We start from the raw sequence: 17818 nt of genomic DNA, 5'->3' as shown, positions 1-17818 counted from the left end.
CCTGGGCAATGGCAGCGCAGGATGCGGGTTACCTCTGCACGCCCCCCTCCGCCCCCCCCAGCTCCCCACTCCACCCCAGCCCGCCGCGCGCACCGGCTCCCCCAGGGCAGGCGGCGGCTGCTGCTGCGCCTCGTGCAGACCCCGTGCAACGAGCCCCGCTCCGGGTCCGCGCTCGACCCCCGCCCCAGACAAAGCCCGGCCGAGTGCGGGGACAATCCCACGCGAAGCCCGATGAGCTCTGCTGGCGGCGGGCAGAGGCCCGAGGCCGACCGCCCCTCCCCCTTGCACCCTGGCAGGCCCTGCGCCCAGGGCGAACTTTTGCGCGTTTAACTGCTGCGTGTGCGCGTCGGATTGTATTTGCGCGTGCAAGCGCCCCCTGAACCCAGACCGACAGCGAGAAATCCCGAACTGAGTGTCTCCAGGGGCGAGATCTCCATGCCTGGCCACTGAGAATGGGGAGCGATTTCCCTCTAGTTTGGAGGAAGCTTCCCCAATCCTCCCTGAGTTCGGCTTTTTCTCTGCAACCCCCACTCGGTCTCCCAAAGTTTGCACCTCCCGTTTTTCGTACGGTCTTGCCTGACACATTCGTTACATGTGCACAGAAATGTATATTCACAACGACAGAATGGCCGGGCTTCCCCTGGCCAGGCGCTTAAACCCGGACCTTTCATTCCCGTTTGGGTTCGGGTAGGACCTGGGCTCGCAGAAAAGGGGGTTGCGAATTGGCCTGGCCTGGGATGGTTTTTCTCCCCCCTTTCTGAAACATTACAATTGTCAGTTGCTGAAAATCGGTTAAAGCCTTTACTGGAAACGCACCGATTGTTTCCACAAAACGAAGGAAGTGGCAGAAATGGCCATTGGTGACCATCAACTCTGTCTTTTCTCTCCAAACTCTAGGCCGTACAATTATCTGTCCATATATAGGTTTAAGTTTGCACCAGCTCATAAATATTAACGAAGGGCCCTAATCCCCTCCTAAGAATTACTCCTTTTTTTTCTGTAGTTTACCAGGAGAATGTCTAATCACACAAAGGGGAAGCTGAAAAGGGGTAATAATAATAAAATGCAAAAAAAAAAAATCAGCTCGTTGCCAGCAAAATAAATTAAACGCGGCCGGGCATCAAAGTAAGTGTTTTTCACAAGACACTTTCCTTTGGCGTCCCAATAAAATACGGTAACAGAATATCATGGATGCGCACTGTTTCCTTAACTGCTTCTCAAAGGGGCCAGGAGATCTGCTTAGGACCTTTAATAAGGCTTTGGTGCGGGTCTTTTGTTGATCTCTCCAAATCAACTCCTTCTAATTGAAGCTGGAGCTGAAAGCGAGCTAATGTTCAAAGGAAGTGACCGCCGGCCCAACGAAATTACATTTTTTTCGGGCGATGAGGGGACATCTAATCAAAGGCCGGGGGGAGGCAGACGAAAGAAAAGGAGGTTTACAAGATTTTTCTCTAGTCCACAAAAGTCAGCGACACGGGCACTTCTCCGCGGAACAAAGGCGCCGCAGCCCATTCATAAAAAAAAAAAGGAGTAAAGGGTTGACCAGGGACACCCCTCCCCCGGTCCCTACCTTGGCCATTGTCCGCCCAGGGGGCGAGCTGGGCTCAGGCACCTGAGCTTTTGTCCCAGAGCGGCGGACAATGAGTTTGGGGCCAGTTTTGAACAAGGCAGGGCTGATCTCCAACGCGCTTGTCCTGGCACAAGGAGCCTCGCCAGACTCCAGCCAAGCCCCTTGCCAGAAATACAATATTATTAGCGATATCCCTCCCCCCCCCCAATAAGCAGCTCCTGGGTATTCGCCCAGAGGGTTTCGTCATGCACAGGGGCAGATGGAGGCGAAGCATTTGGGTGCTGGGCTCCATAGGAATGTCCGCCTGGCCCTCGCCAGCTCCCCGCGCCCCTGCTCAGCGCCGCAGGATGGGATCCAGGCTCGGGAAGGGCGAAGGTATCAAGTAGCACTGGCCCCCTTTCCGCGCGCGAGTGTAATCAGAGTGTTTGTCTAATCCCAAATTGCAGGCGAATTTTCTTAACGCGCAGCCCATAAAAGCCCTGGATTAGGGGGAGGCAGGGGGCACAAGGCAGAGCGCGAGCAGGAGAAAAGTTTGGCGCGACACTCCGGGGACCCGGGGCTGCCGCCTGGCGCGCACGTTGCGGTGCAGGAGAAGAAGGAGCAGCAGCCGCGGCGGAGGCGGAGGCGGGCAGCCAGGTTGCCTTGTCCTGCGAGGAGCCACCCCCGGGGACCGCGCTGGAAGGGGCTGGCCGTGCCCCGAAAGGGCCCCGCTCGGCACTGGGCGCCGGCGGAAGGCTCCTGGATTCTGCTCCAGGGCCCCCAGCCCGGACTCCCTTTGCTGGTGCTCAGGGGGTAGCGCTCGCTTGTGCGCCAGGTAAGTTGCAGCAGGGCTCTGCCTCCCCGCGGCCCCTCTCGGGGCAAGGTGCGCGGCTGGCTGGGGCACGGGGAGGGGGCACTTTTTTGGAGGGGGGGCTTCGGTTCCCCGGTGCTGGGGCAGGTCAGTGAGCTGGAGGCTGCAGCCGGGTCTCTCTGATGCTCCGCACAGGTCCGGCTGGAGCGGTTTTGCAGGGCGAGGCACTGGCTGGGACAGGTTCCTTTCCGAGCGGTTCCTACGGAATCTGCTGTCAGAAATACGAAGTACCCCTCAAGCTATAGGGGTTAGGACAATGCGTTGAATTTAGCGTCACCGTTTTAAGACCCCCCAAACCTGGCTGGTGGGAACTGCATCTGGCTTTTCAGGAGGGGCTTCCTGAGGGGCCGCTCTGCAGCTCAGGCCCTGCAGAGAGGCACTTAAAACCCCCCAAAAGAAATACTTCAGGAGAGAAGCCCAACATCCACTTCTCCCTTCCAGCGACTAACGAACACAGCCCGGCTTCTAGTTTAACCGAAAACAAGCTCGATTGAGAATATTCCCCCCCCCCCTTTCTGGGGAGAGCAAGTCCCAACTCCCCTCTTCGCTGCCAACACCGCCTCTAGCAGCCTGCATTGTATTGTGTTGGGTCTGCCCTCGGTGTCCAAGCTTGTCACCCCCCACCCCAGGCTTCATGCGGACCTCTGGGAAGTCCCAGCACCCCCCCCCCCAAAACAACTCACACCCCGCCCGGGGGGGGGGGGCGCTGAATAATCCATCCCTGGAGCTGCCTGGCTAGAAGTAGCCAGAGCCCTGCATTGCAGAGAACCTGCCCAGGGAAGCCAAACTGAGAAGCGCTCAGCAACTGAATGGGAAAGTTTTAAAAGGCCAAAGAGGACGTCAGCTGTCAAAACTTATTTCTCCCTCTTTAATCACAGCGGCGAGGACATGGCTGGTGTCATTAGAACAGGCTCCTGCTCCCAACCCCACAGCCAGAGGGGCGGCGAGGGTAAACAGATGTTCGCTGCAAATTAACAAATTCTAATCTGACTCTTAGGACCCGATAAACCGCATTAACCCACATTAAAACAAAAAAGGCCCACTCGTCCCTGCCCAAGTGCAGAGCGGCTTGGAAAGGCGGCCGGCGGCAGGAGGGAAACAACTCCCCGAAAAGGGAAGTGGCGAGGGGGAGAGGGATCCTGGCCCGGCCCGAATTTCAGCCCCTAATCGAAGGAGATAAGAGATTTAATTCATTTAGCATATGAACCAGCTCGGCAAGCGATTCCCATTCTGGGCAGATCCAACGGCACAAGCCCAGGGCCCGCGTATTTACCCTGGCGCTTGTTATCATTTTAACCGGATTATTCACGATGTGGATTTTGTAACATATCGTGGATTCTCCCTGCACTGGTCAGGAAAACGCATCCGCGCCGGCAGCCGCAGAAGCAGCTCCTGAGTCCTGGCCCCACTTGGCTGGATTTTGCAGCGATTGGATGGGGCAATTTGCAAATGGGGTCTCTGGCGACTCTTAAGGAACAGGACTATTGCAGGGCCACCTCCCACCAAATGCAAAGCGGAGCCACCGGGTCCCTTCCTAGAAACTTCAAACTTTCCCCCAGGCCGTGGCAGGCTGTTGCATTCTTGTGTGCGCGATGGGGCTGTTTTTTTCCAACTGACGCATGATTTATATTTTCTTGTAAAACGTCTCTGACACTCTGAAGCATAAACCTGCTGCATTATTATTTTCAGGTCTTTTGACTTGTTGCACAGACTTCCTTTTGTTAGGGGTCCCCTTGCAGAAGAGGGTTTGCTTGCTGCTGTAGTGAGCTGAGCAGGCGAATACAGGAATAGTAAAAAGTTGAACTTTTGGTCTGGCTTGGTTCTATCACAATATATATATTTTTAAAACTGCAGCTCTCTGAGAGTTAACAAAGGGCTTTGATCTGGCCCACTGAGCTGTAAAAGTCAAGCCACTGCAAAGGAATCGTTAGGTGAAGAAAATGAAGCAATGTTCCTAGTTATGAAAAGCTTTGACAAAGTAGCAGTGACCAGAGGGTCCATTTGCAAAATCTCAGTGTGAACAGGAACAGCCTCCGAAAGAGAGATTGGAACCTACTTGGACAAACATTGCTTATATGTGGGAAAGTTTAAAAATAAATATCACTTCCATTGCTTTTAAATTTCCCACCAAAATTCTATTTTTTGTGTCTGAAGGTGTATCTGTTGTATCTAGACTGTTCAGTTTCAGGTAGGAAGCTGTTGCGTTTGACATTTTTGACAAATTAATTTTAAAAATTAACTAACCTTTCCCCATTTCCCCCCCCCCCAAACAATCAGAGGTAATAAACTTTTCACACTGGGAAGACAGGACAGCAGCAGTTAACGGTAAGAAAGATTCGGCTTTTATTGAAAATTTATATATGACTCAGTCTTGTAATAAATAAACAGTTGTCACAAAAATGAGCGCGATGTAAGCGGAGGGAACATGAATTGGGAGGGAGTTTGCACACAATGGCAGAACAGACTTTAATAGGTACAGAATAAATATGAACAGCGTTCTGGAGCCAATGCAGAGGTCCAACAAAATGGAGAAGGGAACAAAACTAGATGTAATAAATAATTACAAAAAATGGCATAGCCTTTAATGACAAAATGTTTCTGTAAACTGATGCACTTCAATTAGCCCCATCTCACATCACATCTTCAGATCACAAGGCTCTTTTTCAAACCATATGTTAAAGAACTAGTCTCTGAGCAATCAGACAGTCTTAATTTATATTATACATACAATAAAATGTAAAACGCTGCTGAAATAAACACTGGTAAATATAGCACATTTTAATAACTGGATTGAATCTGATGTAACTATAAAATTTAGATAGCTTATTAAGTATTACATATGGCAGGACTAGATGAAACCATTCAGAATGATTTTTGTTTTCTATTTTTCCCTCTATAATTCTATTACAACAAAAACATATTTATTTCAGAATTCATTCTTCCTCCAGCTAAAGAAATCCAGACAGACAGATTTTTTTCTCTTAAATATTTCTGATATCACCACCACAACAATGTTTCTGTGCAAATGTATTTAACAGAATTTCAACATGATGACTAAGCTCACAAATAAATCATAATACAAAGCTAGTTTGGGACAATATTGCTTGAGTGGAAAAAAATAAGAAATCCAGAAAACAATGCAGTATAGAGCTGGCCTAACAAAAGGGCAAAGGTTTTAATTTTGTTTGAAATATTGAATGGTAATATCGTTTTTTTTTTCAGTCTTGGGGTCAGTATTTTAAAAATGTAAGAAAGGTCTGGACTACAAAATGCAACTGCATCTGCTCCAGGAAGGCCAATCACTGAAGGACACATTTCTCTTCTTTCTTGGCCATCTTGCCTTTGTTTTGTTCAAGAGTTCTTTCCAAATGTTCATCTTCTTCTTCGGCCCTGAAAAACAAACCCCCGATACAATTATTCTCCATTTTCTATCTAAGGTAATGCAGTTTCTCTTTACACCACCCAGCCTCTCTGCAGGCTAATTTGCCAAAGGGGTTTTGATACTGAGCACCACTCTAGAGTCAGATGTGATAGCACCATTCAGTTTGAGGATCGGGCTCTAGTGATGGTCTGATTTTCTTTAAAATGGATCATCATTACTAACCCCTCGAGTTCATGTTTCATTTTTGATCACCAGAGAACATACTGCCTTTGTTATGAACTTTCCTCAAACTTTTACTGTCCAGACAATAGACACAAAGCAAAGCCATTCACAGAAAAGTAAGACTGTCTCTAGGGGGTTTAGAAAAAGAACACGTCATACTTACTGTTTTTCTTGGGCATCCAAATCTCTGACCAGGGCATCACGTTTATTAACGAGAATTACAAGTTCATCCAGCAAAAGTTGCTCTCGCCTTTTCTGGGCTTCATTCTTTTGCCAATCTGAAAATAAAATACAAATACATGAAATAACAATAAGACACCCCCTGCCCCAAATGTGTGGTTTAAAATCTTTTTAGTCTTAACTTCTGTATGATTCAAATAATGGGTGTCAGATCTTTGGCCTTCGCAAAAAAAAAAAAAAAAAGATTATTCCTTTCCGTGACCCGAGAGGGGTGTGGAACTTTAAGCAGGGATAACATTTCACATTTGTGTGAATTTGTGTAAATCAAAAATATCAAGTTATTGAAGATCTGCATTTGACTTCATGCATTATTTTGTAAATCATTGCCATAAATGTGTACGTCTACATAAACAACTAATGTCTATACTAGATTTAGCGATATTATTCCAAGATGCCTAATTTCTAAATCTCTCACAGAACTTTTAACCAAGGCCTGGACAGACTGGAATCAGTTTATAAATAGCAATTAAAAAAAAACAGAAACAAATGGGATCATATGTATTTTTTTTTCATTTATTGTTTGGTTTTATCTTATTCTAGAGATCTTTCTAGCTCTGGCCTTGTTTTCTGTAAATACACTGGATGGGGGGGAGGGGCACATTTGTTTCTGAAACTGGCAAAATTCACAGAACCAAAAAATATTGTAAGAACTTTTCCTAATCTAGAATTTAACTCCATCTCCGTACAAATAGCTTATTCTTTGCTAATTTCTTGCTTGGTATATCTTAACAGTTGGAAGTATCTCACACTGGGCACCATATGCTTCACAATAACTTTAAAAGTAGGTGTCAGTTAATTAGCATTTTTTCTCTGAAGTAAAAATACATCTGGTAGACAATATTACATAGCACCCCTCTCCATAGCAATGTAACCAGTCTGATTGTTTGCATGATGGCTAAATCCAAGGCACTTTGCTAAATGACAATTACAGATCTGATTTTGAAATTATTTTGTTGCACAAGGTTGGACAATGTCTAATCGTGCTCCCATTGCAAATCTTGTGCATGCTTACAGCCAGGAGTCCAAAGGAACATTTTTTACCCCATATGCTTCCCTTGCATGTTCTCTGTCCCTCTTAACAGAACCGTATCTGCATTTCATAAAAAGAAGGCAAATTTATGATTGGAACATGCCTGAAGTCCAAGCCAACTGCTCTCGAGCCAGACTATAAGGGCTTGTAGCTGTCAATCAAACCACCAGTCTACCCCGCCTCCCTCATTAGGAAAGTAAACAATGAAAAGAAGGAGAAGTAGATGATGAGGGAGATAGCAGAACAAATGAGGACCAGGAGGGAAACAGGACACCAGCTTAAAAATGTCCATAACCACAGACTCGAGCAGTGTCCTCCCCTCTGTGCACTTTCCAAAAAACAGAGGAAAGAGAGTGTGCAATCCTTTGGATTTCTCTCTTCTCTCTCTATTGCCCTGGGCAATCATGTTAAAACTCACATGGCTGGTGCTTATTCAGATAAACCTAACAATGCACACCAATGGTTACCATGTGAATCTTCACAAACCACACAAGAATGTGCTGGTTCAAATCCCCCTGACCCCCCTCCAAAGCAAAATTTATTCAAGACAGCGAACTGCTCAGAAGCTTTATGAAAGCAAGTGGTGCTAGAGGGAATTCAGTCTTGTATTTACAAATTAAAAATTAGATGCATCATCATGCAATAAAGGTTAGAACAGCAGCAAAAAGCCAGGAATGTGTAACCACTTTTATCATTCTCTGTGGACATGTATCCATAAAACTAACATAGGTGTATGTGCATATACTGACATGCACACACAGAAAATACAAACAGAAATGTGTATATATACATTTGACATAAGCAAATGTACACAATAGTGTTTTATAAATGGGCAAGAACTTGATATAGTGACACTATGTCCCCTTCCAACACATTTACATGGCAGGAGTCCTGTAGACAGTTCTCACTGCGTATTTTTAAATGGGCTGTTTCTTACCACTCATACTTATGGAAGCTAATTTTCCAGGTGGTAACCAAATCAATTTGTCTTGTAATTTATCATCCTCACCTTCAGTCCAGCCCAAACATGCTGCCCCAAAATGCTGCCTTTTAGTTGCTAATGTAGAACATACTTTTTTGATTTCCATTAATATTTGCCCTTTCCTAGTCTGACATGTTTCAGGATGGGCTGCTTCAGTTCAACTTGTTAAAAAATCCTGCCTTCTACAGCTCGAACTCAGAACAGGCTCTTTGTGAAATCACACGGTATTCCATGTCAAAATTAAGTGCCAGCTTAAGGGATTTCAACTCACTGAAACAAACCAGACTCACAAGTATATGTCATACTACGTCAGTAATCCGACTAGAAACAAGGAAAAAAAGACATCGTTCAGAATTTCCCGCCTGTTCACATGCCCTCCAAACCTTGTCTAACTTCTAGTCTAACTTCTCTGTGCTTCTGACTACAATCTTGCTGATCTCAAGGTTTCTCTAATATTTTGACATCTGAAGATCCAGATAAATTAAGGAAGGATCTGAAAAGCACCAGTTCTACGTGGGTATGAGCTATCTAATATTTTGCGGTTTTATCTTAGTTGGCAGTTTCAGTTTTTTAAAACATTCTTATTTTTCTGAATGTTAGAAGCAATTTACTGTAACATCTTACGTGTGCAGACAGAAGCCAAAATATTTGAGAATTACATTAGACCTGGAGGTTTGGTATGAACTACTTTTTCCTCTGTAACATTCCTACCTATTGATATTGATATAGTAGACACAGCTCACAGCAGTGTGTGGTAAACAATGTCTTATGGGACACTCAGAATGACACTGATTTTTGTTGTCGTTACAGTAGATAGTAGTGCTGTTTGTGAAGATGCCATGCAAAGATTCATTAGCACAAGTACACAATTGCTTTGTTGAGTTAGCTTAATTAACTTGTATACATTTCTTAAGAAAGGAGAAAAACTGAATTTCTCTCTTAGAAGTGAAGACAAATAAAAAGCAGTTTGTTAGGAAGGGAGGCATTTTTTGACAGAGTGTTTGGTCAATATTTGTTTTATATAATATTAAACTAGGAGCTTGTTTTATACAGAAAAATATCTGACCAAACACACCTCCCCCAGCTTTCAGAGAGAACACAGACGTCAATATATTTAAAAAACAACGGCATGCAAGTTTGGCTTCTACCTGCTGTACATTTTAAGACAGGATTATCTATAACACCTGTTATATATAGTTACCAGCACTGCCTACAGCTTTGGGAAACTACAATATAGACTGTGATTAATGTGAAGATTCCAGAATAATACTGTTATAAAAGCTACACTCTGGATAAAAATAGGATTAAGCTCTGATGCTGTATATGAGCTGAAAGTGTTGAAAGCCAAAGACCCCATGCAGTCTCTTGCAATGTGCAGTTTCAAATTACGTAGTTTGTTAAATTCAGAATGAAATCTAAATGTTTTCAATTATTCATCTACATGGACTTTATATTGTCTTTGTTTTAGTTGCTTAAACCGATAACTACTTGGAGAAAACAGGCAGACTACTCCAATAGAAACACAGTAATAGAAATGGTCTTAAGTTCTTCTAGTAAAACCTTCAACCTTGCCACTATAATAAGTAAGCCTCGCACTTTGATGAAAATTAACACTAGTTTTGTAAAGAGCACATTGGGGGATTGCAGTCAAGTCTTATCTTTCGTTCCAGTCAACTAGCAATCCTGAAAGAGTTTGCATCATCATCAGAGCAGGCCATTTGATAGGATTCTCCTGCTGAACCTAATCAATCTATGGAATACTGTGGCTGTGCTGTGGAACAAAGCTAAAATAGATTTACAAATGGGGTTTTAGGGGATAAGCTCCTCCACAGGATTACATATTGATTTTAAATATAAAAAGCTTATCATATAAACCATAACTACAAAAATAGTGAACCTATGCATAAATCCTTTTAGAAGAGCACCCACTTCAAACTATAAGCCAAGAATAAATCAAGATGTACAAAATCCTAAAGAAGATCCATTTCTTGGGCAGAAAATGAACACACTACCCCAAGGTGTGCAAAAATGAACTTATCTTTTCTAAGGAGGCATTAAATCTAGGGGGAAAAAGGGAAGGTAACTGAAGTGTGTTTAAGTCTAAGGTATCCTGCTACTCAGCTATGGATGCAGAAATATCCAAGCTCTGAAATGCGTACCTTGTTTAATGCAACAAACACATGCAGTGTACTCTCAATTGCCCATGCTAAAACAAACCAAGTAAGGGATATTTCCTTCAGCATATTATGATCCTTTAGAACTATTTCAGGCCCTTCTTGGGATGAGCATTTTCAGCAACAAATTCACTTGTAACGATATGAATAGCTTGTTGCTATTAGCAGCCAGTACTTTACTCTCCCTTTCTTATCTCTGCTGCTAAATGGGGGGAAAAAAAGTATTTCTCTTTTTACCACTGTTGGCCATTCATGTGTTCTGTGTGAAGTGCTCTTAACACTCCAAAAGGCTATTCAACTGCATATGCATCCATTTTAACAGTTGGCTAAGAGGACACTGTCTCCACATCACTGAACACTGTAACGGTCAGCACCTCTAAACTACAGTACTGCCCCCACACTGCTCAGACTAGCAGGGCAGGCCGATGGCCAATAAACTGCCTTTATCTACAATCAGCAGGCTGCTACCTTTTGCAAGTCTCTTTTTTCCCTGTCATCAACTAGCTAAGTAAATTGTTTGATAGATTTTTAAACAGCAGAGTCACGGGTGGAAGAGTTAGAGCAATTCACCGAAACAGTAATTATCACCTCTCAAAGACTTGTTTTTTTAAAGTACCAGTATGAATCAGAACATTGCTACTAACAATCACTTTAAATAAACAAACACACAAACAGAAACCACCCTGCTATTTTTTTCATGTCCATATGTTTTGGAGTGGGAATATCTGTACACATATGTTAGATTTGTCCTTTCACATCTTTTACATGGCACCAACTGTTCATGAGCCTCTCTTGATACATACTGCCTTCCACTCCTCATTTAGCCTATTTAACTTTCTAATCTCTTCTACAGTCAACCTTACTACATGTTTTGTTATTTTTAAAATCTCTTAATATTTGAAATCAAGCATAAATCAGACATGAAAAGCTTGAAAGCACTGACATATACACCCAGAGTCAATTTTTCAAAACTGTATTTCAGCATCTTGTAACATACTTGTAGCCTCAATCATCATTTTATCTGGATAGCTCCTTCTTTAAAAAGTCCCTAAGAGAACTATAATCTTAATACAATTCAAAATTTAAAAACATAACAAGAGTAGTGTAAACAAACATTGTTTTTCTTGGAAAAATCCTGTATATAGTATCATTATTACCGTAACAAGCAGATCTGATCTTTCTGATGTCTGGCATCTTTTGCTATTTTTAATTTTATTTTATCAAGCTATATGTGTGATTTGTCATATTCTGTAAGGCATTCAAAGATCTTAGGTTTGAAGTCCCCACAATAAAAATAATTAAGGGACATTACTGTAAAAGTTATGCCCAATACTTATTTTTTTTTGTTAAAAAGGATTTTAATCTGTTTTAAATATTTAATTTCTAATTAATTGTTACCTCAGTGTAAAACTCAGGTTTTATTCAAGAATATGGTGAATTCAATCTTACCCAAGAATATTGTAACAGACCAATAGATATGAAAAAGCTACCTGACAATCCAGGTCTTTCTCCTACAAACTTATGTTTCCAGTGAAGTCTCCAAACTAATTAGAATTGATTTATTATGGATCAGGTACCTTATCAGGTGAAGAAAGAAATTACCATGGACAGTCAAAGGGCTAAGAGGTCAATATAGAATAGCAAAATCAATTTGCATTGATTAGACAAAAGGTCCATTTTACAGAGCCCAAAGGATTAACTTTTAAGCAAACATCTTTGAACTACAAGACAGCATTTCTGACTGAGAGGTATAAGTAGAGCAGCATTATAAAACACTTAAGATATTTAAATAACAATATAATGTAAGCAATAGTTTAAGCTATCTGGATATTTATTTTTATTATGACTCTTCCTTAGGATTACTGTACAACTCATTTAAAAGCATTATGGAAAGTACGAAATTGTTTCACTTATCCCCATGTCAATCTTTCCATGAGTTTTCATTCAGGTAAGGTGACTAGACTCTAGAGAGCTACAGAGAATGAAGAAAATATTATGCAATGGATTGAACTGACATTGTGTGTGAGGAAATATTTACTTGGACACGTGTATAATATGTTACCATGAAGACTGAAGAGATTTTTTTTCTTCAATGGAAATACTGCAATAAAAATATTTAAAATGTAGAAATAAGGAATCTCATGTATGTGAAAAATCCCTTTGTGATAAGCGACATCACTGTATCAAACCTAAGATTACTTGGCTGTAACAAAAACAATAAAATGTAAAAATACATTGTGTTGTTTTCCCCCTCAATGATTTTTCAAATATATTTTAGTAAGACCTGTTTCTGATCTTGCTTTCTGAATCCAATGCTTAAAACAATTTCTCTGCATATAATTTATGGATCTGAGTAAAGACCAACAGTATCTTTTGTACACTATAATTCTGAATTATGTGATAGCTGATTCCATTCTCAGGGGGGCCTTCTTATTGGTCTTCCTGTTAAGTAATTTCATGTGTTAATATTGCTTACCTTCGATAGCAAGCATTGCTCTTAGCTCTCGGTTCAGCAGTTCGTACCTCCTTTCTAGGTCATGTTCTTTTTCCCTAGGCAAGTTGCAAAAGTTCATCAATATGTTAATTACTAAATCATTAAACACTTAAAAGAACCTTTAACTTACATTGATTTTAGGACTCATAACTGACTTTTCTCTTCAACTTTAAGCTACTCCAAACAAATGATACACAAACTTAAAACTGTCCTCAGGTAGAATATTCAGTAATGATGCTTTTTTCATTTTCTGTAATGTCTGTTTTTCTGGATTTAGTTTAACTCTTTTGCACTATTGTACATAATTAGTAAATATTCATCCTTGGAGCAGCTGTTGTGGTATGTCCTAAGTATAACGTATTCTCTCCTATCTAAAGGACAAATTCCAGATTCAAACAATTCACAAAGATAGTATGAACACAAAGTATTATCCCATGTAAATTCTGGTCTAACGAATACAGAAAATTAGACACAGGATTAGTGAGCTTAATATTTTGAGGTGGAATCTTCTTTCAAGTTCAGACATGGAAAGAAATTCGTGAACATACAACTCATTTCCCTATATTAGAAAGGAAAATTGCATATATCTACACTAGGTGGCACACTAAAAGAAAATCATCAGTAAACTGAGAAAAACTAAACAATAAATGATGACCTCAACAGGCCAAATGCCAGTCTAATAATGAATGGTATTTATGCTTTCTCTCATCCTCTATGCTCCTAATAACTGTGCCAGTCCTGCCCATTTCTGAAAAAGGTTTACATGTCTTTATTACACAAATCTTGCTCTGCATTGTCTGTGGTAACATTGCTTCACCTGAGGTTCACTAATATGCTTTTTTCCCCACACTTCAACACTGCTAAACTAGTGAATGATCTAATATTTCTGACTAGAGCAAATATCAACTTTAATTTAAAGTTTTCCCTGAAAATAAACTTTGTATGTTATATTTGAAGTACAATTCAAGTATATTTTTGTATTTCCAGAAGGCAATTTTATTCTGTTTTTGCCTTTGAACATATAAATGCACTTGCTATTTCATATTTTTTCACAGCTCTCACTAATTTTGCATCATTGCATGTTTTTCATTTTCGTGTCTGAAGAATGAGAAAAACAAATTACTTGATATGTACACAAATCGCACATACTTTGCATCTTTGAGGAAACATTCTGAAGTCTAATGGAAATAAAGCAAAAAAGTTTAGCATCTATATTCTAAATGAACATACTGATAAACCAAGCTCTTGGAATTAGCTCAGCCATCCATACTTACAGAAGAGAAAGCTGATTCATTCTTCTTATTAAGGCATTTTTCTTATTAACCAACATGAACCATTCCTGCATCATAGCTTCTTCTTCTTCTGTGTTCCTTCCTATAATATAAGCACATTTGTTATTTACACAAGCTGGACAACAAACTTTAGTATCAATTTTTGGAACATGAGATTTCTCATGTTAATCAGCATTAAAAGGTAATTTTTCAAACAACGTAAGATCAGATTTCAAGACCAGCAGCCTAATACTGTTGAACTATCATAAGTCAATCTTTTAAAGCTGATATTCTCCAGCACATATATTTTAACGTACTCATAGATCATATTAGCACTAAGTACATTTGGAAGAAAAACTTCCACAGAGACAATACGATCATAAAAGAGGTGGACAAACAAAACAAAATATTACGATGGGTGAAATTAACTCCATCCACAAAAACCCAGAGTATTCAGTCTCCATGTGGGTGGAATGCACAGAGTACTGGGGAGGTGAAATCCTGTCCATAACCTTTTGCCAAATGTGCTGGGCGCTGCCCAGCCTCTCAACACTTGTGGCCGGAATTCCAGGTAACTGACATAGCTTCTCCTCACCAGGGCAAAGCAATTTTAGGGGCCCCTTCCATTAAAAAAAAGTTGCAATACTATAGAATTTGGGAGGCATAGCTCAGTGGTTTGAGCATTAGCCTGCTAAACCCAGGGTTGTGAGTTCAATCCTTGAGAGGGCCACTTAGAGATCTGGGGCAAAAATCAGTACTTGGTCCTGCTAGTGAAAGCAGGGGGCTGGACTCAATAACCTTTCAAGCTCCCTTCCAGTTCTAGGAGATTGGTATATCTCCAGTTAGTATTAGAATATTATATTCTCATGGGGGCCTAGGGCAAATTGCCCCACCTGTCTGGGTGGCCCTGCCAGGGCTCTGATTCAGACCTCACTGAAGTCAAAGGGAATCTCTCCATTGATTTTAACAGGAATTGAATTGGGACTCAGTTGCCTTGGCTACTGGAGTCATGACATCTGCACATATACATATCCTCCATTTGTGGCAACTGATCAGCTCCTGTCTTTCATCAAAATTAAGCAGAAGGAGAAACAAGTCTTTATAGACATGTTACCAGCGTGTAAATCTGATTAATTTTAACCCTAAAAATGCAAAATTGGGAAGAAGCTTTGCCCAGTGGCTACAGTAAAAAATAAAGTCAAGAATTTGGGGGTCTTTTTCCCAGCTCTGCCATTGATTCATTTTGTGACCTTGGGCCTGTATCTCACAGTTTCCCATTTCTAATATGACGATAATACCTAACTCATATGAGTGTTGAGGATTAATTCATTATGTTTGTAAAGTGCTTTAAAATCTCAGAGGAAAGATGCTATAGATAACGGGAAGGTATCATTATATTAACGTACAGAAATGGGGCAATAGTTGTGGAGAAGAAATTTGCTTACATAAGAAGCCGTTAACGTACCAAAACACGTGGTGAGCTTTTGCTCTAAGAGGAAACCCCCAATTTCTGGATGTTAACATTTGCACCACAACTGATTTTGTGGCATCACTGCCTGTCTTACAAACATTCCCAAATAATACACAAATGCATGAAGCCACATCTGTGCAAGGAGCTACCTTTTTCTCATGGATATTCCCCTGCTGCATTGAAAGGAAGGCCAGCTGCCTCCATGGCACTGTCTGCCTTTTCCCTATGCAGCCCAATGGATCTGGAATCCACCCAGGGAGAATAATGGACAAATCAGGGACAGAACTGATGGGGACACACATTGGTGCCCAATGGCTCCATGTTGCTTAGACAGCAAAGGTAATACAGACTGGGCTGTATTATCTTTTTCTCTGGGTACCTCCCTGTGACTTAAAGTAGCTCCTTGTTAATGCTGCTCCACTGGAGTCATGCTGATAGGGTCCAGGGTTTTCAGGGGGAGGAAGGGCATGACAGAGCTAGCGCTTCTGCAGGCATGTTCCCTACCTCCCACGCATCCCTATGGTGGGATGGCCCAACAGTTTTTTCTTAGCAGAGAGGGGAAGTGCCAGTCCGTGGGAACAAAAGGGGAGTAACTTTGTTTTGTAGAGATTTCCTCCCTCAAAACCTCCTCTCCTGGGTTTTTCTGCAGGGTGGCATGAGGCCATGGCTTTACTGCATTTACAATACTGTTTTATGGCTCAGAATTCCCTCCAAAGAGTTTTGAGACAATAAGGATGTTTTTCATAACAAATTAGCAATGAGAGGAATTGTTGCATTGGCCCAGCTAGTGGGGGTTCCTGTTGCAAGACTTAAGACTGTTCTCAGTGTTCTAGAAGAAGACAACCTTCCCCAGAACTGCACTGTGTCAGCTGACTTTCTTTTATGGAGGGGTAGGAGTATGGGAGATTACTTTCTTATCCCTACAAAGGATCAATTTGTGTGCACCAGAATGAGATTTGATTCCCCCTTTATCATGCAGGTAAAAAAATTCTCATAACTAATTACACAGATGACAACATTTACTTGATTAATTAATTCATTGTGTATAAAGGACTCTGGGATCTTTGGATAAAAGATGCTATCACAAATACATTACACCACAATAGCATTCTAATGGATGAGTCTGCAAACCATTTTCAACAAACAGAAAACAGGGACATAGAAACATTCACTTCACCAATTTAGACCAGCTGAGGATTGGGCCCTTAGTTTCTATCATGACAAACATTCTAGGGTGAGATCATAATTTAAGATGCTGCTTCTTCGTACTAATGTAGATTTTCTCCTTCTAAAAGTAAAATGAAGTCAGCTCCAGCATATATTCAAATAAATCTAGAGAAAAGCTGTATTTGTCAATTTGGAGCCTAACAAAAAGAGGTTGCACATCTTCAATATTTTTATGCTTACATTTCAGTGTATGAAGTATTCACAGAATAGGGTTTTTGGTTTTTTTTAAGTCTTTACTGTTTTACAGTATTTTTAATCTGTTTTTTAGGGCAGCTGTTTTTGTATTCATTTTGGACCATGTGATGCCCTGACACTGGTCATGTGATATCGGCTGCGATAGGCACAAATCCCAGGGCAGCAACAAAAGAAGAAAGAGTAAAAAGAAAAAGCTGAGAAAAAGCTTGCAATTTGGAAAAAGGCCAATTGTACCCCAGTGAAGGCCTTTTTGATCAGTGAAATGACACATGTGTGCAATATTAATAGCAGCAGATTGTGGTCTCTTATTTTTTTGACCAAGGGCTTTTAAATTCTTGCACATACAACTTAAATAGATACTTCATATATGAGCAAGGTAAGATACATGACAACATAAATAATTTTAAAATTGCTACTCTCAAGCAACATAGTACTATTAGCTAGTTTAGTCAATTTAGCACTATTTTCTTCAATGGAGAGTGCAAATAAAACACTTTCAATGAAGCAGATTGAATGCTTATTGAGTGATATTTGAAAGTTAAATGTATATTTACTCTTTCTAAGTAAAAACAAAACCAGGGATTTTCCTCATCCACAACTGATTTCACACTTCCACTTAGTAAAACTATACAACTGCTGTGTGTTTATTTTCCAAGTTTAAATGATTATTGAAATCATTCAAGTACAAATGTTTAAAAATTCAAAATGTG

At 41.1% G+C, this 17818-nt stretch overlaps 1 protein-coding gene across 12 annotated transcripts in view; it reads right to left on the bottom strand.

Moving 5' to 3' along the window:
- Positions 1–4739: 4739 nt before the first annotated feature.
- Positions 4740–17818, bottom strand: part of EHBP1 (EH domain binding protein 1) — a 282634-nt gene continuing 269555 nt past the window's right edge. For all 12 annotated transcript variants that reach the window (XM_050952010.1, XM_050952011.1, XM_050952015.1 and 9 more), the window contains 4 exons: positions 14219–14318; positions 12927–13000; positions 6188–6302; positions 4740–5810 (listed from right to left, as the gene is read on the bottom strand). In XM_050952010.1, coding sequence (XP_050807967.1) covers positions 5720–5810; positions 6188–6302; positions 12927–13000; positions 14219–14318 — 380 coding nt within the window. In that variant the 3' untranslated portion in view covers positions 4740–5719. The remainder of the gene's footprint in view (positions 5811–6187; positions 6303–12926; positions 13001–14218; positions 14319–17818) is intronic.

Source organism: Gopherus flavomarginatus, chromosome 4 (genome assembly GCF_025201925.1).
Source record: "Gopherus flavomarginatus isolate rGopFla2 chromosome 4, rGopFla2.mat.asm, whole genome shotgun sequence".
Lineage (NCBI taxonomy): Eukaryota > Metazoa > Chordata > Testudines > Testudinidae > Gopherus > Gopherus flavomarginatus.
The sequence above is the reverse complement of the archived record's forward strand: the minus strand, read 5'-3'. Positions and strand labels throughout refer to the sequence as shown.